General features: G+C 36.3%; 1 protein-coding gene across 4 annotated transcripts in view; it reads right to left on the bottom strand.

Moving 5' to 3' along the window:
• The window catches only part of TBC1D19 (TBC1 domain family member 19), a 146,329-nt gene that overhangs the window by 99,485 nt on the left and 23,962 nt on the right, over positions 1 to 22,882 (bottom strand). For 2 of the 4 annotated variants that reach the window (XM_058722902.1, XM_058722903.1), the window contains exons 2-6: positions 21,290 to 21,362; positions 20,280 to 20,325; positions 13,965 to 14,040; positions 2,183 to 2,257; positions 864 to 927 (exon numbers count right to left, since the gene is read on the bottom strand). In XM_058722902.1, coding sequence (XP_058578885.1) covers positions 864 to 927; positions 2,183 to 2,257; positions 13,965 to 14,040; positions 20,280 to 20,325; positions 21,290 to 21,362 — 334 coding nt within the window. Of the gene's footprint in view, positions 1 to 863; positions 928 to 2,182; positions 2,258 to 9,104; positions 9,230 to 13,964; positions 14,041 to 20,279; positions 20,326 to 21,289; positions 21,363 to 22,882 lie in introns of those variants that run through there. The other 2 variants (XM_058722905.1, XM_058722904.1) reach the window with 2 other exon arrangements.

The following is a 22,882-nucleotide window of genomic DNA, read 5'->3' on the forward strand; positions in this document are numbered from 1 at the left end:
AATACAAATAATACATTCTCAGCGAATTCCTCTAGTTGTATTAAACTGTTCTCCCTTTTGAATCTCTATAACACACTGCTTTCTCTATTACAGTACTTATTTCTTGCCTGGTTCCCCATGCTTATTTTTAAAGAGGAGTGGTGAGGGATTATGTACATGTCTACCAATACAATTCTATACATCTATTGATCACAGTAAATGAGACATAGCTGTCACCCATTATATGTTTATAAAATTGACTCTATTTTAACCATTAAAATGAACCAAAATAAATTCTTAAAAACATTTTAGAAGTCTCAAAACTTTTTACCACTTAACCTATTTTTAACATCTCAATGTTACTAGAGCTTGAAAAATATTTACCTTAATTATGAATCTAAGAAATCCATTGAATGATTTAATCTATTCTTTTATAAAAATGTTTTCAAATGTTGTTTTAAAAAGGATAATTGACTTAAATATTCTCAAAATATTATAAAACACTGGTGAAAGTTAGGAATTAAAAAAAAATTTTTTTAATGTTTATTTGAGAGAGAGAGAAAGAAACAGAGAGAATCCCAAGCAGGCTCCATGCTGTCAGCACAGAGCCTGATGCGGCTCTTGAACTCACGAACTGTGAGATTATGACCTGAGCCAAAATCAAGAGTTGGACGCTTAACCAACTGAGCCACCCAGGTGCCCCCAAAGATAGGGATTTTTAAACTGCACGGTAGAAGTTTAAGCAAACAAAGTAGATGACAGTAATTAGTGGGGAAGGAAAATTGCTATCTTTCCAAAAGAATTGCTAATATTGTTGCTTTGGATCCACAATTAAGAAGGCAATCTTTCCTACTACCACATTTTGAAAAAGGTTGTTCATATACCTGGTTCATCAGTTCCCATTTCATTCCATTTATTGAGAAGTTCTTTCTGTTCTCCAACTGGCCTCTAAAAAAGGTAATTTTAAAATTGGTTTCATTTTGTGAAGCTTAGCAATGCAGCTGAAAAATAAGAATCAATAACTTATCTAAAAGGTTGAATAAGCTACCATAACATAAGAAAAAAATCACTTCACCGCACATGGTGAACTTTTTTTGGAATTATTCTTAAACTTTTGTTATTTAACTATGATATTATATCTAGTCTCAATGGCTCCATTAGAATATGGTGCTAAAGAGTCCAAGAAAAGAAGAGAAATGATCTCTATAGGCCAGTAAATTTCACAAAGAAAAACTGCTCCTTAGCCACATACTACATCTCTTACCCCATCCAGCAACCTCAGAAATGCATCGCAAGGGGGACTGGCCAAGAGAGTATGACTGTGGGTCAGTAGCATCATCTTCCTACATGAAAGACAGTATATTACACAATACTACATACTTAGGCAGTTTTCCATAGAAATTTATCCTTTTTTTAAATACCATCCTTCTGGTGCCTTCCATGACTTGTCCTTGGAGATTATCTAAAGTTCATATCCTGTCTACTATATCCTGTCTACTAGCAAGGAATAAATAGCAGGTAGGGAGAATAAAGCGAAGAGAAACTTCTTCTCTCCTACTCGTGAGCAGCCAAAAAGAATCCAGAGCATTCCTCGAGTGGCTTTTCTCTCCCTTTTTATCTTCCCCCTCAAACTCAAAGTCCACAGTGACAGACAAATGTTGAGAATTAGATCTTTTAGATCTAATGATACTACTATTAGAACTAAATAGTTCTGCAGAGAGATGACCAATCATCCTTCCATTCCCTATGTTAACACTGAAAGACAGTACCATATTGGCTATTATAAGAGGATAACGTGCCTAAACTCCATCTTGTATTCAAAACATATGGCTATTGTGCTGATTAGCCAAAAATAAGGAGACCAAAGGTAATTAAAAATTTTCAAGTGCATTTATAACATGTATAACCTTTACAGCCAAATCTCTAAATAATCTATACGTAGATTATATATTATATTTTTATTTATTTTCAAGATATGTTCATTACAAAAAGTATTACAGCCTATATAATAGAAATCTATATACAATACACCCATGTAATTGGCCTTTTACAGATTTTTGTTTCAAAACAAACTGATATACTGTTTAACGAGAGATAAATCTGCCTAACAATTACAACTTCATGGTACTTCTAGCACTCGATTCACAATAAAATACTTAAATATTAAAAGTACCTTTTGAAAAAAAAATAAAAATAAAAGTACCTTTCGTGCCAATGGGATACTCAGTTCAGTGCACATACTATTTAAACTCTTCAAAATTCTTTTTTCCCAACTTCCCTGAAATATAGAGAACAACTCATTATTGTTTCTGGTTAACAATACCAAAACTAATTTTTAAAAAATTAAAGATATTATGAGTTATATAGAAATGGTAAGGTTGGTTGAGATTGGTTATCTTCATTCATTAGTTCATTCAACAAATGTTAATTACTGCCTACTATGTGCCAGATACTATCCTTAGTGCTGTGAATTAAGCCATGAACAGAAAGTCTCAGTTCTCACGGAACTGACTTTCTAGAGGAAGATGGAAATGAGGACAGATCAAAAAAAAAAAAAAAAAAAAAGGAGAAGAGGAAGAAATCAGCAAGTCATAGGGTGATAAACATTTTAAGAAAAAATAGCAGATAATAAAAAGGTAAATTACATTTAAGTATTTTGTAAACGTTTGATACTCAGAAATCTCATTAATAACCTAGTGAAAATAAAACTTTATAGAAATTATTATACTGTAATTTTTCCTAACATGACATTTCAGTCCTAAATACTTCAGCATGAATGTTCTAATAAGAACCTTCTCCTACATCAACACAATACCACTATCACACCTAAGAAAATTAGCAATAATATTTCATATCACATAATATTCAGCCCACATTCAAACTTTTCCAGTTGTCCCCAAAATATCTTTTATAGTTTTTTTAAAATCCAGAATCCATTAAAAATGTATGCATCACATTACATTTGGTTGTTATGTCTCTTTCCATGTAGCTGAATCTAGAGTCTCTTTGTCCTTTTCTTTTTCATGATATAGACTTTTTGGAGGACTCCAGGCCAGTTATCTTTTAGAATGTGTCACGATATGGATTTGTCTTACTGGTTTTTTCACAGTAAGATCTATCCCCTAGATCTCTTGTAAACTTGAAAAAAGGAGTTCTTTTTAATAGTCAGTCATGAATTGATTATCCACATATACCATATTTTAGTAAATCCTTCTTTTTAACACCAAGGTAAAATGCCAATATTTTTTGGTCTTTTTACTAAAATAGGCCTTTAGGCTACTTCTAACTCACTGAAAGCAAAATAAAATAATACCTAAGCTCCAAAATTTAGACCAAGAGAGGAGAAAAGAAGAGAACTATATATTACATTATTGATAATGTACAGTTACAGCCCATCCAGTCAACACAAGTAGAATAACAATAATAATAGCTCCTTTATGTGGTTGTTATAAAGATTAAAGATGTAAAGTGCTTGGAACAGTGACCTAATAATGATAATAATCATTCAATAATTGATAGCTTTACTATAGCTCTCATTGTTCATAGTACCCTCTTTAACACACATATTTAAATACATTACCCTCTTTACCTGGAATATACTCTCCATGCTCTACTCCCACCCCCAACATACTTACTCCTACTTTATCTGAATACACCTTATTCACCTTTCAGACCTTCACATCTATTAAGCCTTTTGTTCCTGGTCGCTCACCCCAGATGGTATCAGGTGCCTGTGCTTATAGTCTCTCTCGGCCCCTTCCTTCACCCATCACGGCACATAGTCACACTTTGTCTAGCACATAATAGAAGCTAGATGATTACACAGATTTCTACTCTAAGTAATATTGAAAGCGTTTAAAAAATTTTTGATACGATGGCCTAAGCAATGAATGAACAAAAAAGCATTCATCTATAGGAGAAATACAGAGCTGTGTGAAGTGTATAAGCCTTAGTCTACTAAATATATAGAAATAGATTTTTAGGAATAAAAGAATACTCTTCATAAATTCTATTAAATACTCACAAAACTAACCCCATTTACTGGCTTCTTTTCTTTCTTTCTTTCTTTCTTTCTTTCTTTCTTTCTTTCTTTCTTTCTTTTTTTTTTTTTACTGTGAGTATTTCTCTTAGATTCAAGACTTAAAATACACTTGAGAAACTTATTCACGATCAAACATTAATTATAGCAACATAACCTACTTCTACCTCCAACATCCTTATCCTCAATTTATCTGAATAAATCTTACTGAACTTTCAAGTCTCAGGTTGAAATACTATTTTCTCTAATAAGCCTTCTGTCACTTGCTTCCCCCACTCCAGACTATGGGGGAAGGAGGTATAAGAAAGCTTATTTAAAAAAAAATAAATAAAAGCAATTTTAATTCAATCATTATATAAAAATAAAATCTGCATGAAGATTAAAAATCCAATCCCTTGATTTGTATAATTTACCTTAATATATAAAGAACCAAATTGCTACTATTGAATTATGATTCCAAATACTCTCATTTTCAACCACACATAAAAAGGGCTCTTGAACTGATTAAAAGACAATAATTCTTGGAAATAAAAACAAAAAGTTGGGGTTCCTGGGTGGCTTAGTCAGTTAAGCACTCAACTTCACTTTGGCTCAGGTCATGATCTCATGTGGGTTCCAGCCCCGTGTCGGGCTTCATGCTGACAGTCTGGAGCCTGCTTCGAATTGTCTCTCTCTCCCTCTTTCTCTGCCTCTCCCCTGCTCGCTCACTCTGTCTCTCTCAAAAATAAACATTTAAAAATATTTATTTTGGTAAAAACATCTCATTCAGGTATTTTCTATAAAGTACAATTTTTAAATGATTAATCATAGTTCTCCTAAATGGATATCCCAGGCTACCAAATATTTCAATTCACCAACATGAAATTGAATGTAATTCAATTAGATGTAACTAGAGTTGTAATATAAAGAGAAAATAGTTACCAAAAAAAAGTTACACAGAAAAGAGATCAGACGGTAGAAAGCATTCTGAAAGAGTTTGGAAAAAGAGCTACAAAATTTACATACATTGCTTTATTAATCCTGTGAGATATGTATCATGAATGAGGAAACCTTCAAAAAGAACACATAAAAGTAGAATGAAAAAGAGTGTTAAGAATTGAAGCAATATTGAGCAGATCTTTATTCAATTATCATTTCTATGTGCTCTATAATTGAAGCAGGAACTTAGAAATCATCCAGAAGAGAAGAGAATGACTAAAAATTGAGAAAAGGAAAGAGGAAAAGAACATTAAATTCAGAAAAATTGGACTTTTGTGGCGAGAACAGGGGGACATGAGGTGTTATACCTGAAAATTCAACTAGTGAAAAGATATGGATTCAACATTTACTGAGCACCTATTAAACACATGCCAGTAAAAATGAATCAAACGGCATCCCTGTCCCTAACAACCACATCACTTTTGTGGTGGGGGCGGGGAAGAGAAGACAGATACTCAAGTAACATGAGATAGGTTCAAAAAGTTCACGAGGGCTATTATCGGCCCATATGCCATACGTATAGAAAGAACTTAAAAGAATAAGCAAGGAAACAGGAAGCTGAGTGTGTCAAAACTTCTAGCTGTTAATGGAGCACATACCACTTCCTTTAAAAGTCTAAAAACATTGAAAGAAAAGTAACTCCAGTGGTTCGCTACGTCTTCCCCATTCCCCGTTCCACATCGATGACACAATGACAAGGACAGCAGGCCTTTTCCAAGGTACCCCTTGCAAGAACTTCAGTCAGATGCTCAGAGAAGTTATCTCCATAGAAATCCCAAGTAGTCAGAGAAGTCATTTCTATAGACATCAGAAAGGGGAATAGAATTTCCTGACAGTGAGGGGAAATCCAAAGCGAAGCAAGTGGCTGCTCGCAAGCTGGGTCACCCTGTGGGTTCCCTGCAGAACTTTAGTCTTATTTCAGGGTATTCATTCATTCGTTTACTTGCTGCCTCACTAACTGACATGTATTGAGTGCTTTCTACGTGTCAAGCACAGGACTATGATCGGTGAGTAAATGTCATAAGGAGCCTATGATCGCTTAATACAACAAACAGACTTTCCAACAAGCAGAAAGGCTTCACCAAAATGACTTAAGTTAGTGAAATTGTGAGTTCCTTGTCTTCAGAAGTACTCGAGCAAAAGGAAATGAACTCCAGAGGTTGGATGAGATAAACCTGAAGGGTCCACTTCAACTCCAGTTTTATAGGTACTAAACTTTTCGCCGGCTCTGTCTGTAGAGGTGACTAAATACTCCCTAAGTCTCAAAAATAAGTGCTCAAAAAAATCATAGTTATTCCTGTGCTATTATTTAAATAAAGATGTCAACATATCTTCAGCACACACAGAAAAAGAGGTAAGCGTGGCAAATGAACTATTGAGAAATGATACAAGATACAAAGAAAATAATGGTTTCTACCCAAAGACTCACAAAATCAAGCTTTAAAATGTTATTTAAAAGGAAAATGAATGCCCTTTTACATTTAAAATGTTTAATAGGAAGACATTACCTTTTACCCAAACCCATATCCTCTCCAAATGAAATTACTGTTGCCTTCAAATCAGTTTCCCTAATAATTGGAATCTATGGTATTAAGTCAAAGGACTTCAAGAGTTTTATAAATAAATTAATTTCTAAACCATGAGAGGCAAAAAATTTACACAAGAATCAAAACTGTATTGAAATCTCTAACTGGGTATTACTGATTGCCTTGCTACTTTTTTATAACAATGAACGTAAATAAGAAGTCTTTAAAAGCCATCTAATGTAGCATGTAAAAAACTACGAAATTATAAAATTAAAAAATTATTTCCTTCACTCTGAAAAAATAAAGCAAAATAGTTATAACCCGGCTTTCTAATGGAAGATTTTAGTAATTCTCTGATTATAAAAGTAACACATTTATTCAAGATAATTTGAAAAAAAAAAACAATATGTAAAGAATAGAATAATAAATAAGCATCCATAAATTTTCATCAGCCAAAAATAACTACTATTAATATTCTGTTCTCTTCTTTCATTTTTTCTATGCATGTATGTGTACGATTGAGAGATTTAATTAGTGGAATTATATTGTTTTATATTTTGCTTTATCCACTTAAGATAATATCATACACTTTCCTATTTCATTATATTCTTTTAAAAATAACATTGTTGATGCCTGTAGAACATTGTCTTTTGGAGACACCCTGCTGTATATGCAAACCCTATTGTTATTTAGATTCTTTTAAATTTTTTAATATTATCACGAACATAAATTTCTGTGTTTCCCTGATTCTTCCCTTTAGATAAGATCCTAGATGTTAGAAGTGGAATTAGTAGGAAAAGGGGTGTACATATTTTTAAGAGGGAACATTTCCTACTTTTTGTATTCAATTCATTCATCATTAAAAAAATATATATCTACTGAGCATCTGCCATGAGGCAGGCACTATGCCAGATGTTGAGGATACAGTAGTGAAAAGAGAGACCCTGATCCTGCTTCCCAGAGACTGCAGAATCTAGATGATAATCAGACAACCCAAGTACTATGGTAGGAAGTATAGAGTGCCTCCTGTATGGAGGAATAGAGACACAGAAAAAGTACCTGGGAATCCGAGATCTCAGGCGTAGAAAGCCTTCCTAAAGAAAGGATCATGTCACCTGACACCTGTGAATGTGCCAGAAATACGTGAGATTTGTGGGGAGGCAGTTTCACACAGAAGCAATGGCATGTGCAACAGTTCTCCTGGTGGAACAACTGAAGGAGGTCAAGTATGATTAAAGAGAGAAGGTAGATGTGTGTGGAAGCGGGCAGGGGACTGGCAGGATGGTGAGGAACAGTGTGAGGAGGCGAGAGGTAAGACTCGAATGGTGAAAAGAAGCAAGATCCTTGACAGTCTTGTAAACAAAAATAAGGAGTTGCGGTTGTATCCTAAAAGTCTGGGAAGTTTTAAGAAATGGAGTGACAATACAGAAGGCAGAAAGACTAATTAGGAAGAGGATGAGAATTGAAGTCACATAAAACCAACAAAATTCTCATTTTTGTTTAGGTGCCTGGATTGACAGGAACTGGGTAAATTCAACCAATAGCATATCTTGAGTTTGAGCATTTCTGGACTGGATAGAGAAATATGCTGAATATCATCAGGTAGTACAGATTCTAGAGCCAGACTATCCAGGTTGAAATCCCAACTTTTCCACGTACTAGTTTTGTGAAATTGGACCTATGTAAGATCATAAGAGTAACATACCTTATAGGCTTTCATGAATATTAAATGAGTAAATAGTTGTAAAGCACTAGAATGGTACCTGGCACATAATTAGAGCTCCGTGTGCTCACTAGTATTATTCCGCAAAAAAATTCATATATTTAATCACCCATTGTGTATCAGTTTCTTCAAATATTCCTTTCTCTAAAAGGTGTGGCAAAAGAGTTCCCAAATTATTTTACATGGAAATAGGGTTCTGTGGTCACATAAATTTGAACAACACTGGATTAAATAAAATTAAACAGTTTCTTTACTGCAAAACATCCCTGAGCCTTAGCATCCCAAAATAAATTGTATGCAACAAAATTAAGGAAGCGTTAAATTAAAACACAAAGACTAAAATAAACACCCACGAGTTCATAGTGACATAAATAAATAACATAGTGATATAAATAAATAAATAAATAAATAAATAAATAAACAAACAAATTTATTATAAATAACTCCCCAGTTCTCTTTCTGCATGGAAGAGAGGGAGAACTCTTCCATGCAGAAACACTCCAAATAATTTCTGTAGAGATTCCCAGCTCAGGGAGGTGGAATATAACTGTTTCTCCTTATGTGTGAACCATAAATAGTGACTTCCTTCCAAAGAGTAGAGCACACAAGGGTGTCGGGGGTGAAGAGTGACTCTACAGTGGGGCAACCTCACAAACACTACCTAAGCCAGGCAATCAAGGTCAACATCAACAGTGGTAAACCATGTGGACAGTATATACCCTGATATGATGCAATGGGTATAAATGTATAAAAGTATAAACTTTCTGTCTGTGGTCTTCCTCCCAAAAACCCACAGCCCCAGTCTAATTATGAGAACAACATTAGACGAATTCCAACAGAGGGATAATCTACAAAATACCTGACTAGTACTTTTCAAAACTGTCAAGGTCATCAAAAACAAGGGAAGTCTGAGAAACTGTCATAGCCAAGAGGAGCCTAAGGAGACATGACAACCAAATGTAATGTAGTGTCCTGGTTGGGATCCTGGAACAGAAAAAGGACATCAGGTTAAAACTAAGGAAATAAAGTATGAACTTTAGCTAATAATAACGTACTGATATTGGTTCGCTAATTGTAACAAACGTACCACACTAACTTAAGATGTTAATAAGAGGGGAGACTAGGTGTGGAATCTATGGGAACTCTATAATATATTCTCAATCCTTCTGTACATCTAAAACCCTTGTAAAAAAAATCGTAAACTGTGGTTCTAGGAATGAAAAGTACAGCGTGGGAAACAGAGTCAATGGTACCGTAATAGCCCTGGATGATGGCAGCTCCCTTGTGGTGAACGTGGCATAATGTATACAGTTGCCAAATCACCATGTGGTACACCTGAAAGTGTGCTGTGTGTCAACTACGCCTCAATAAAAAATAAAAATATATGACACGAATTTTCAAACAAACAAACAAACAAACAAACAGTAATTCACCAAGAGGAAGGCAGCGTGGGCCTCAATTTCCAAACTTATTTGTCCATGGAACCCTTTTTTGTAGAGCATCTCTCAGAGCTAGTATTCAGCAGAAAATACTCTGGGAAATGCTGACGCGGTGTAAGAAGCCTGTTTCCCTCATCAGCCCAGAAAATTGAACACCAATCTAGCCTGCCAAAAACTGCAGAGAGTTGATTTACATCCCAACTCTGAAGACACAATCAAGAGCTAAGCGAAGTTCAAATAACTCATGAAAGTTTAATGGGGGGGGGGGGGCGGTGGAAATCACATTTTTTTCCTGGCTCTAGTTCCAAAATATTTTCTGCCAACCTGCTTTACTGAATAAAAGCAGAAGGAAACACTCACTGGATTTTATTTTAAGTTCTTTTGATTGTAAAGAGCAAAGAACAACGTAATAAAGAATCCCCTATGTCCAGGTCTTCCCTAGTGCTTCTACAGAACATCTTAGCCATCTCCCCCATGGCATACAGCACTTTCAGTGATTAAACCATGAGTTACCCATGGGTGGAATCTTTATCTAACTTATTTCTGAATCTCCAGATCACATGGTAGACTGTCTTCTAGCAGGCATTCAGTAAATATCTTTTTTTTAATATGAAATTTATTGTCACATTGGTTTCCATACAACACCCAGTGCTCATCCCAACAGGTGCCCTCCTCAATGCCCGTCACCCACCCTCCCCTCCCTCCCACCCCCTATCAACCCTCAGTTCTCAGTTTTTAAGAGTCTCTTATAGTTTGGCTCCCTCCCTCTCTAACCTTTTTTTTCCCCCTTCCCCTCCCCCATGGTCTTCTGTTAAGTAAGTATCTTTTAATTGAATATCACAATAATTGCTAGAAGAGATGGCAAGTGCCTTTACTATTAATGTGACACAAACTTTGAGTTCTTACTACATAAAGGTCAGTATGCTAGATATAATGGGTCTACAAAAATGTTTTAAAATTGTTACTGCTTTCAAGAGGCTTATAACTAAAGTAAAAAAGATGTGTACAGAAACTGCTATCACAGAGTGCGATTTGTAATAACCATAAAACGACAGCATGCTAAAAGACAGTGTGCTTCCAAAACAGGGAGAGATCCTTTTCAACAGGGCTGATAACTACAGCAGAGAAGAGATGTCATCTGAGCTGACCCTCACAAAATAGATGGATTTTCCTAATGCTAAGCAGGCAGAAAGAGCTTTCCAGGACAAGAAAACAAAGTAAGAAAAGTTTTCTTTTCTTTTCTAAAAGATGCAAGGAAGGGCACATGGGACAGTTACAGGATGGCAGAGATTGATAAAGTGAAAGGGAAAGCTGGGGACAAACTAAAAATTCCTAAATGTTGCGCTGTGGGGTGGGAACTTGTTGGGCAATGGGTAGTCACTGAAGATTTGTGAGAAGGCAGTGGCATGTGTTACAAGGTTTCATCTGCTTGTAGCTAAAGTTAATTGTGTTAAGAGTACATATGAAGATGGCGAAAGAGATAAGTTGAAAATCAGGAGGTGTCAGTATAAGACAAGGATGTGAATTAACGTCTGAAACAAAGTTAGCACTCAATAAAAGATAGCCATCCTCCTCTTCATCACCACTGTGATCACTATGGTAATGGCCTTAATAATAAAAAGGAAGAGAAAGCTGTAAGACCACGGGAAGAAATAATTTATAGAACTTAGTGACTATTTGGATATGGAAAATAGCAAAGATATTTCAGGTCTAAATTACTATAGTAATGATGAAACTAACTGAAATGGGAAGGTCAGGACGAGATGCTCATTTTAGGAATAATGCCACAGACTCAGTTTTCAACATGTTGAGTTTGATTTCACAGAAGACACGTACAGTAGATAGTTGATCATAGAGGATTGGAGGCAAAAAAGATGTGGCAGCAAAGAGGGAAGCTGTGGAAACCTGAATGTGATGACCTGAATGTTCTTAATAAAATAAGTGGCATGTGTTAAAAATGAGTGAGGGGGAGGTAGAATCAGGGGCTACACAAGCATGGAAAACTCTGGGAAAACCTAACTGGAAAGCAGATAATGAATGACGAATCGTAAAAGGATTGACAGGCAGCAAAATGAATCCACTGAAAGATGAATGGATTTAGACTGAATTCACGGTAAACATATAACTCATGTGAGTTTCCTCCCAAGTATGCCACAGTTTGGGAAAAGACAGTAGATGGCAGACGCAGCCTTAGGCTAAGGATTGGAATGGCAGGCAGAACAGAAGTCTATGGGGCAAGAGATTGCGAGGCGCAAGGGAGAACACTGACGGGATGGTAGTTACGCCATCCAGCCTAAGTAGCCTTCGTGCAAAAAGGAGAGAACTGCCCAAAAGGTCAGGGAGCTTAAGAACTAGATGACTCAAGGAGACAGGAACAAATACAAGGGGATAGGTAGGCGGACACTAACCTGTAGAGGAGGTATTTAGCATGACCACAGTTAAAGAATCAATTATTTCAACAAACACTTCTTGAGCGTTCCATGGGCTATGCATTGGGCTAGACGTTGCGGATAAAAAAAACACAGTCCCTGCTCTTAAAGAAGGAATAATGTAGTGCAGGGATTGAGAAACTTTCTGTAAAAGGGCAAACAGTAAATATTTTAGACTTTGCAAGTCATGAGGTCTCTATGCAACTACTAAACTCTGACGTTGTAGTGCGAAAGCACCCGCTGACGATAAGTAAACAAAGGAACAAGGCTTCCAATATGACATCTTTTATTAATTCCTATCATTTTCATGGGCCACAGATATCATTATTCCTTTGGTTTTTCAGCCAGGTGAAAATGTAAAAAAATATTCTTAGCTTGCCAGCTGTATAAAGACAGGTGGCAGGGCAGATTTGGCCCTTGGACTATAGTGCGTCAACCCGAGTTAGTGGGTAAGTATGGGAAAAAAAAGAGGAGAGTAGTGGGCATGTGTGTATATACATGTACATATATAACACATACACTTACCGTTCATATGTGTTCTCAGCAACCAGCGGTAGGCTTGAAACATCGACCTATTATTTCCCTCTCTACCTCTTTCCAGTCATGATGGGTAAACAACTTTAGTGTTATGTTTCCTATACCTAATAGGCTAAAACTGATACTTTCTCTACACCTTTGAGAAATTTTCAAACTTCGCCAAAAAAGTATTTAGACCCAACCCTTTTATTTTTTTTTTTGAGTTTACGTCTTTACAACAAAAGATCAAACAATTCTTTCATACATGAATCATTTAATGATTGTGTTTTATGACATATTGATAATACTGTCTGATTGCTAGACCTAAATGCACTACCTAGAGATAGAAATATATGGCATATTTCCTCAAATATCTCTATGATTTTTGTTTACATTGCTTCCTTTCACCATCTAATTTTGAAGGTTTTTAAAGTGAAAATAAAAATGGTTGAATAATAAAAAGCTGCCTAACATACACTGCTTGGAATGTGATAACTCAAAGCAGCAGGATATTTCTCAGGAGTAGCAGAAGAAGCCACGATGATAATTGCTGGAGCTGGGTGAGGGGTTTATGGGAGTTCTTTGGGGTATATTTGAAATTTTCCATGATAATTTCTGACACTGTGATTGAGAGAGGTCAACTCTGTGGTGTCCATCAAGCCCCTTGGCGGCAGCAGCGACAGAGTCGTACCCAGTACCGCAAGGAAGCCTCGTAGAGGCAGGTGCACCAGGCCGTGCTGAGGCGGACGGTCGAGCGTCAGGGGCATGTGACAGGACTTACCAACCTCCTGTTTAAACAGTTCTTTACAGCTTTTCTGTTTACGTCATTTTACTTTATTTTTTAAAGTGAACTGTAGTTGTTTCAGCCTACTTTGGATAGCCGGTTCATTTGAGTTCTGCGACAGAACACAGCATGTAGCAGCCTGCTGTGAGGACAAACATATTTCAAATACAGTATCAGTATCGCTGGCTTCCACGGCCAAAATTTTAAGGGAAGAGTGAGTCAGTTCATTCCCATCTCATTCTTTTAATATCTCAGGGCATCAGGAATAAACTGCCACATAATACTTTTATCGCGTTGAAAAGTCCAGGCCGGTACGGTACATGATTTTCTCCTTCTTCTACACAACATTTTCAGGATCACTGCAGCTAAACAGGTGTGATCCTCGGTCACTGAAAGTAAAAAGGAAGAGCATGCAAACACTGTGCTGAAGTGGTTCTTACCCAGGCTTCCGTGTAATGAATGACATACACTCCTGATACCAACAGGCACTTTTCACTCTGCGTTATGTAACTTGCATGGCAAAATAAAGTGAAAAATGAACAATAGCCAACCTGTGCTTTCCTCATGTATACCAAAGGTTCTTTGAGATGTTCAGGAGGTGCAGCAGGATGGCTAGGTAAAGGAAACCTAGGGACAAAAAGAGGCAGCTAAATATTATACGTTATCTGGATAAGTAATTAATTCTCTTCATTAGAAATTACTCACCTCTGTAGTCCACATCATATATGAAACAGAGTATCTGTTAGCAAACCTGTGTGTTTTCAGAAGGTATAACAACATAATAAAACTTTAATTCTTATCCTACTAGGGTGGTAGCTTCAGATTAGCAATTTAATTGCTCGTTAAAAGTTGAATTGCACAATAATCTGAATTCATAAATTGGGGGAATTTTAAAATTACTGAGCTTAGTAAATGCTCATGTAAAAATTACCAGAACTCTTATTTTTAGCACATAAATATTGTAACATTTAGAGGGATTTTTTAAGGTTCAAAAAAAATCTGTGAACTCACAACATATCTTTTCGTTTCTCCCAATTTCCTTTTCCATATCGCTATATATTTTTAACATAGTTGAAATAATATAAGTGCTATCTTCCATAAGAGTCATGTTTTAATAGATACAAATTCAATAAAATTTAAAAATGTTAATGTCTCGTGGATTCTTTCTGTTTTCTAAGTAACTTTACATTCGTATTCCAAATGTACTGGTTTTATTAAGAAAACATTTGTTGACTCAACAATATTTGAGCCATTTTAGGCACTAAGGATATGATGGTAATTGAGACAATATCCCCTGTTCTCATATACTTAACCTCTAGTAAAGGCAGTCAATAATTATAAAAAGGGACAAATTAATAGAGTAATATCAGAGAGTAACGAGTGCCATGAGAAGATGAGAGCAGGGTAATGAGATAGAAGTGATTTGGAAGGATAGGGAAGGTGTCTAGGGGAGCTAATACTTGAACTAAGACCTAACTGAGAAGAAGGAGCCAACCAGGCAAAGATGTGGGAGAAGGATATTCCAGGCAGAAAGGCAGCAAGCACAAGATCCTGAGTTAGGAACACTTGGAGTGTTTAAAAATCAGAAAAAGCCAGAATGGTTGAAATAAAATGATGGACACACAGTGACATGAAATCACAGAGAGAGAGGGCAATAGGAAAACACAACAGTTCGACATTTACTTAGAGATTCCAGTCTTTTTCACAACAACATGTAACTCCTATTGAAATTAGTCGTAACACGTGTACCTACAGCAAAGCAACCATGTTCCAATAATCAAGAACCATACACTGAATTTTCAAGAAGTACCTCATTCAAAGTGGGACATCAACATGTAAAGTGTTTATGATATACCAAGCTGAACTACACCTATCCCAAGACCTAAGTGTAAAATGTTCAAATGCCCGTAAGAAACATTTCTGGAATAGAAAAAGCAACCTGGTCTACCCAACCTAGAAAACAGTTGTATTAACTAATTATTTCCAGCTAACTGTTTTTTCTACTAAAATCTGTACTCTGTGTACCTAAATAAATTACCTTTCCCCACTCACAAATGAAAAAAAATTATGATCTTCATATACCTCAATATTTCTTTTTATATGCAAGATAAGCCAAGACTACACTATATGGTAACTAACTTGAATTTAAAAAAAACTATATACTTCATACTGTGTGATATATCATTTGTAAAGGGACGTAGTTTAGAATTAAATTGTTTTAAAATTCTTTCACGTTATGGGGCACCTGGGTGGCTCAGTCGGTTAAGCATCTGACTTTGGCTCAGGCCATGATATCATGGATCGTGAGTTCAAACTCTGTGTCGGGCTCTGCGCTGACAGCTCAGAGCCTGGAGCCTGCTTCAGATTCTGGGTCTCCCTCTGTATCTGCCCTTCCCCTGCTTATGCTGTCTGTCTGTCTGTCTGTCTGTCTCTCTCTCTCTCTCTCTCTCTCTCTCCAAAAAATTAATAAAACATAAAAAAAATTTAAATTCTTTCACGTTAATGATAGTTATTTCCAAATTTAATAAAACTTAATTTAGGACTGAAACTTGAGAGTACTTACTTATAATCTTAAGTTATTTAATGAACAAAGACATTTAATTAAAAACAGGGAACAAGAGGTGGCAACCCCAAAATCATTAATATAAAACCAAAATAAAGTTAGATTTTTATTCATTCAGAAGTATTTAATAAGAACCTACTAAGTGTTTACAGTAATAAAAATGGTAGACAAATAGGCTAAAATTCTGTCGTTGTGCAGCTCACATTTAGTTATATGCAGAGATGAAGGTTGACAGGTAAGAACGAAGCATGGAAACTTGGGCATCACTCTTGACTCTTGTCTCTTCCTGTCCCTGAAATCCCTCTAAATCCTTCTCATCCTTTTTCATCCCACTGACACTGTTGTAGACAACAGACATCTCCTGCCTATATTCAGCCAACAGGTTCTTAAGCAGTCTCCCCTGCTTCCACACTATTTTCAACCTATTAGCCAATTTGCCTGGCTGTATAGCCACAAGCAATGTCTTCCTTATTCACCAATGATTCTATTTCCAGTGTCTAGCATAACGCCTGGCACATACTGGAAAACCAGTACATTGCTTAGTGAATATAAAACGCAGACACGATCATGTCACCACTCTGCTTGAAATTCTAAAATGACACCCAAATGCTCTTAGGATCCTGCCTAAAAAGGCTTGAAGAAGCAGCACATCCCCACCCACGTATCTAGAATCGTCCTTTACCATGCCCCTCGCCCTGTACCACCCAGCCATAAACTCCATATAAACACACATAAACTCCAGTGTGCCACACTTTCCCAATTCTGAATCTCTGAGCCCGTTGCTCCCTTCTAAAGCACCTCTCTTCTCTACTCCTTCCCCTGACTTACTCTACCTTAGCTTTTGATTTCAATCTGAATATCGCTTCCTTCGGTAAGCCATCATGACACCCCCGCCCTGAGTTAAGTGCCTACTCCATTTGTCTGGCCCATCGCAGCACCTCTTGGACTATGTACTATCCATACTATACTATACTATACTATAATTGTGCTCTAATTGCCTTCTTAAACCGTGTGTGCCTCAGAGATGTGAGCTCCAGGAAAGCAAAGGCTATCCAGCTTGTTCACTATCCTCAATTCCTAGCTCAGTGCATAACACATAGCAAGTACATTTAAAGCAACATTCAAAAGAAGGCAAAGAAGAACGGTGATTAGGACATTTGGGAAGTGCTCTGGTCTACTGCCTGAGGACTCTTCCAACAAATGCCATGAATATCTATAAAGACTTACTCTGTCTTGTGGTCTAGTGTGAGAAACCCATTATCTAAAATCTTCCCATTTTTGGTCCGCTACTGCTCAACATTCATACCTCTCCAAGGTATGGTGGACATTTGCATATATCTACTATAACAGTAGACTGTGGGATGTTTTTATAATATATATTTATATAGAAAGACTTTAAAAAGGATTATTTACTTCTTTAATTTATATTCCTTAAAAGAGAATGATAGGTCACCTAGTTCTTAATAAACTGTTCTACACAAAGTACAATGAAAACTAAGGGAAAAAAAGGTACACGTTCCATGTAAAGACTGTCTTAGTTAAATCTTTTTAGTAAGTTTAGGATTAATAACTACACTGAGTTTCTTCAACAAATATTTATCACGTGTTAGCACTGGCAGGTGGCGTAATAACTACCTGTTGACTCAAAATCATTTATTTGATGCTCTAGAAGGCACTAAAAGAAATATAAAATTCAATTATTGTCTTATAGCATTTTTAATCCAGGTGAGAGAGAAAATATAAACATATGTGAGATGCAGTAAAACACATGTGCTTTGGAATCAGACAGCTGGAGGTTACGACCTAGTACTACCATTTACTAGCCATACGATCTTCAGTAAATTATTTAAGTAGTTTAAGCCTCCGTTTTCTCTTCTGTAAAATGGTTACAATAGTAAATTCCACAATCATAGGGTTGTTGTGAAGATTACATTACACAAGGCAATGAATTTAAAGTGCTTAGCACAGTGCTTGCATAAAATACTCCTTCGATCAATGTGAACTATCTATTAAATATTAACACAACAATAATTAAATAAATTAGTCAATCTTAAGTGGGAAGAACTAACTTCGGCTAGAATTACAAGCTTCAGGTAAATAACAGAATACAGAAAATTTTCTGTCTCTTTTAAACAGGAATCGGACAAAAATCTCGGGCGTGTTTACCAAAATAGGTAAAAGGAAAGTGAACAATTTTCAGGTATCATCTATATAGCTCATGTGTCTACACCTCTATTAGGTAAGAGGGCATCTTTTTTTCTACTCTGATTATTTAACCTAGTAAATTCTTCTACTTTATTTTTTGTTTTCTTTACTTGTCCATCTAATGGTTTCTGTCAATGAAAAATGCAGCACAGTATACCAAGTCCTCTTTATTCTTCTGACTTATGTTAGCAAAAACACTTCCCCACTCTGAATGTGTCTTCCCTGTGAAAAGAGCTCCCTTACTATAATATTCTTAGATTCTCCCCAGGGCTTTTTCTCGCTTGCCACAGAAGAGGTTTAGCGCCTTATCCGACTTTTAAATTTTGGAATAATAAATGGAATGTGCTCACTGATGCTTTTTAACTGGAAGGTTAAGTCTAGTTAATTCTGGAGTTCAGTTAAAGGACCCATTTTGCTCTTGCGCTAAGCTACAACCTTTTATCTGGTCTTTATCAGTAATGAAAGTATGATTTTGGTATCCTATTTGGCTTGTTTCTCAATTTCTTCAGAACCCAGGCGAGCAAAAAAGGTAGTACTACTTACTCCTTCAAAAATCTCAACAGATTAGGGGCGCCTGGGTGGCGCAGTCGGTTAAGCGTCCGACTTCAGCCAGGTCACGATCTCGCGGTCCGTGAGTTCGAGCCCCGCGTCAGGCTCTGGGCTGATGGCTCGGAGCCTGGAGCCTGTTTCCGATTCTGTGTCTCCCTCTCTCTCTGCCCCTCCCCCGTTCATGATCTGTCTCTCTCTGTCCAAAAATAAATAAAAATCTCAACAGATTATACAAAAATACTTAATGTCTATTGTTAGGATACTGAAATAAGACAGTGAATGAAACCCTGTCCCTGCCATCAAGTAAACAGGCACTCACTGGTCAGACAACCATCTTAAGGAATGCATTCCACTACAAAAATTGCAATCATCAGTCAAATCTCCTCAGATAAAAATTCACTGTTTGGAATTACACACAACCGGATGCTTTCATTCCACCAGTACTGGACACACAGACCCACACAGTTATACGCTTTCTATGTCACAGTCAAATACATAAATCATCATGTTCACATTTAAGCAACCTGTGGCATCTCTAAACTTACTGTAAATTTAAAACCTTATTTGTCATGATAAACATCTATTCCTTGGAGGAATGATATCAGGGATATCATTACGGTCAACTTCAACTGACAGATAGCACTTATACATGATGTTATTTAAGAATTCGTAAGCCAACTGGGAAAATGGCGACAAGCAGAGAAGCAAATACTGATTTTTAAAATGTGTGTCTAAGCACAGATCCACAGGCCTTCGTCTGAGTCCCTTTAGAAACAGTTCTGATAAACTGGATTATCTTATTTCCTAGTTAACAGCAGATTAGAAAGGGCAAGTTGGAAACAAAAGTGTTAGAAACTAGAAAATGCTAGAGACACAGGCACATTGAACAGCAGTTTTAAAAAAAAGAGAGCAGACATAAGAACTCCATTAGGCTATAAACTCCATGAGGGTAGGAATTGATTTCTTGTTCTATACTATATTCCCAGTGCCTAGCATAGTGCTAGCCCATGGTAGGTAATAAATAACAGATGAATAACGCAGTATTGAATAAAGTACAAAAGCTAACACTCTAGATCTATATTCTTTGTAGTAAGAAATAGTTTTACACACCACAACAGATTCTGAAGACAAATCCAGATTTAAAAAAACACTGATTTTCCTAAGAATGACACCAATTTTGAAAAAAAAAAGTTAACTATATTTAGAATGGTTGCTTTATAAAGAGAGAAGAAGGGTAATATCCAAAATGGCACCAATAAAAAGAATGTTGATAAGCTTCAGTTATCTGAAATATTAACTTATTTCCCTAACTATATTGGATAAAGGAGTTATTAATATAAAAATTTTGGTGGTAAAAACCCCCATATGGTCATTACCTATTCTCAGGCAAGACTGTAATTTTTAAATATATCAACTTATGTGAAATGTTACATGAATACTAATGAGAAATAATAATATAATGAGTGTACATAGCAATATTATATTCATTACTTACAAAGTAAATACAGCTAAACGTAACAGTATCTCAAAATAGGTAGGAAAAACTCACACACTCAGTTCACTATAAACGGCATTCTGAAGTTTCTTCTCCCAACCTATTTTTTAAAAAAAAGAATAAAACATGTGAACATATTAGTTTTCAAAAGAAGCATACATTGTAATAAAGCATATCTCACTAAAACTCTGACATCATATTCATTTGTGAAAGAACTTTATCAATTGTCAATTGCTGTGTCAGTGTTATGAAGGAATTATTTCTTACACATCCACTGTGTCCACTGGCAAACACTGAGTAGCAAAATTCTCAACATACTGTCTTTTAAGCAGAACTACCGCACCAGCTTCTCCAGATGGGAGGACCATTGCCCCTTCCACGGCTCAGGGGTTCAATGAACGCCAAAGCAGAGCTAAGTGATGCACTGCTGGTGCTATGGGGGATGTGCCAAGGGAAGGGCAAGAAAACAGCCAGGCACCTGACAAAGACAGATCGTAAGCAGTCACAACTAACTACTTCGTAAACTCCTGAACAACAGAAACATTATTAGAGGTACCCCCAGACCGGTTAGCCTGGCCTCTAACAACTTGAACTTTTCTGGAAAAGTAAACCACTTAACATCTCAATTTCCATGTGCAAGGGTTAGGATAGGGAACCTCTCTTCTTGCTGTCAAGAAAATTAGGATTTCCTTTTCTTTGAAATGACAGAAAAGAAGAGGGGCGGGGGGAAGTATAGAAGGAAAAGCAGCCATGAACAAAAAGCAAAAGAGGAGGTGCTTAGCGAGGGAGATTCTTCACACATTCAGGATGTGTTTTGATCAGGAAGTAAACAGTATTTAAAACTGGTTACTGCAAAGCAGTGATTCCCACAGTGATGCTGAATTTTTGCAGCATTTTATAGAAATATCTGAAAGTTCTAATTCTCCTCAACTAGAAACCTATCCAGACACTGTTTCACAATTTTGAATGAGTAACTGTTAGGCCGGTGATAAAATATTCCCTCCAAATAAAGTATTTCTTTCTTTTGCCTTAACGAATTAGGAGGAAAAAAGCAACTTACAAACCTGATATTTTAAAGAATTCCTTAATATCTTCTTTTAGTGATTCAAGTTTAATCTCAGGTCTCTGAAGACTGGCCTAATTTAGAAGAAAAAGAAGAAAGGAAAAGACAGAGGTCAAAAGTCAGTCATTTACAAAGGAGTGTCCAAACGTGCACACTATTTTAAAAATTCCTTTTTGAAGTCAGAGCACCTCAGAATTATCTAGAACAGCTCATAAGAAAGAAGACTTTTTCACCTACTCTTAAAATACAGGATCTGTGATGGTACACTGCAGTCTACTCCACACATAAAAACTTATAGCTTAGGAATATTTAATATTTTTATCTAGAATTTTCATCTTTATGAATCTTAACATCTATTTTTCTAGCAGGAAGAACACTCAGCTTTTATAAATCCATTCTCTTAATATTGTGTCAAACATATACGGTGGCATTTACAACTAATGACCAAAAACCCAGTTGCATCCCTAATAGATGGATTTTTCCTCGTCAGATTGCTGCTCAATGCAAACCTGCATTTGTTGTGCGTAATTACAGAAAACACATAAAATTACCAGTTCAAAATACGTATTCGTGTCTCCTTCATCTCCACGTGCATGCTTTCTATTCTATTCATTTTTCACACTGTAATATTTACCAAAAGTAATCGTTTCCTCAACTTATAATGGCTTCTGTAATTTTCAAAGTGTTGATCTCTCATCATCTAACTTTTTCTATCAAATTTTAAAAGCATAGTGCTTCAGAAGGCATTTCTAGTAGGGTTAACTCATGATAAGCATTTCAAACGTTAAGAAATCAAAAATTGATCTTCCACTACTTTGCTCCTTCTCTTCTATTTTTTAATCTTCATCTATGAAATGACCATGTACCAGATCTTCTAAGTCAGAAACTTCAGTTATTCATAATTCTACTCTAACTCTTCAAGGCACCGACCCCTTTCTGGGAACATGAAACATGACATTGGAGACAGTGAGTTATTGTTTGGTTTGGGGTTTTGCTGTTGTTGTTGTTGTTGTTGTTGTTGATGTTGTTGTTTTTTCATCTCCATGATTTCCACATAAAAACAGACCAAGCAACTGAACGGGAAAACCAAAACCCCATGGAAAACATTTACAACAAAACTTGGTGATAAGATATCCCCTACAAACTTAAAATACAAACGGTTGGGGACAAACCAATAGCCACAAGACTTGTACGGTATTAGCGCTTGTGCAGGAAAAAAGTAGAAGGAAGTAAGCAGTGTGGTATGTGATGGATGTGAAAACAGGAGAACCCCAAAATAGCCAACACTATTTTCACTGGAACATACGATGAGCCAATTTTAGAACAGGAGCTAAAACTGGGAGGGGTTTTGCCCAACTGAATACAGCAGATGAAGTCTGAAGAGACTGGAGCAGCCGAGCAGCTATGAATTCTTGACGCTGACCAACCAGCACCCCCTTTCTAGACAAGGTCACACTAAGGAGAAAATCCTGATAGGGTAATAAAAATTGAGGATGACAGGGAACCAATGGATTGCCTGGAAAAGTGGTAAATAAAGGAAAAGGCATGTATCTTGCCTTTCCTATAGAAACTGCACCACAGGGTAGTTACGTAA

This window comes from Neofelis nebulosa, chromosome 3, assembly GCF_028018385.1.
Source record: "Neofelis nebulosa isolate mNeoNeb1 chromosome 3, mNeoNeb1.pri, whole genome shotgun sequence".
Lineage (NCBI taxonomy): Eukaryota > Metazoa > Chordata > Mammalia > Carnivora > Felidae > Neofelis > Neofelis nebulosa.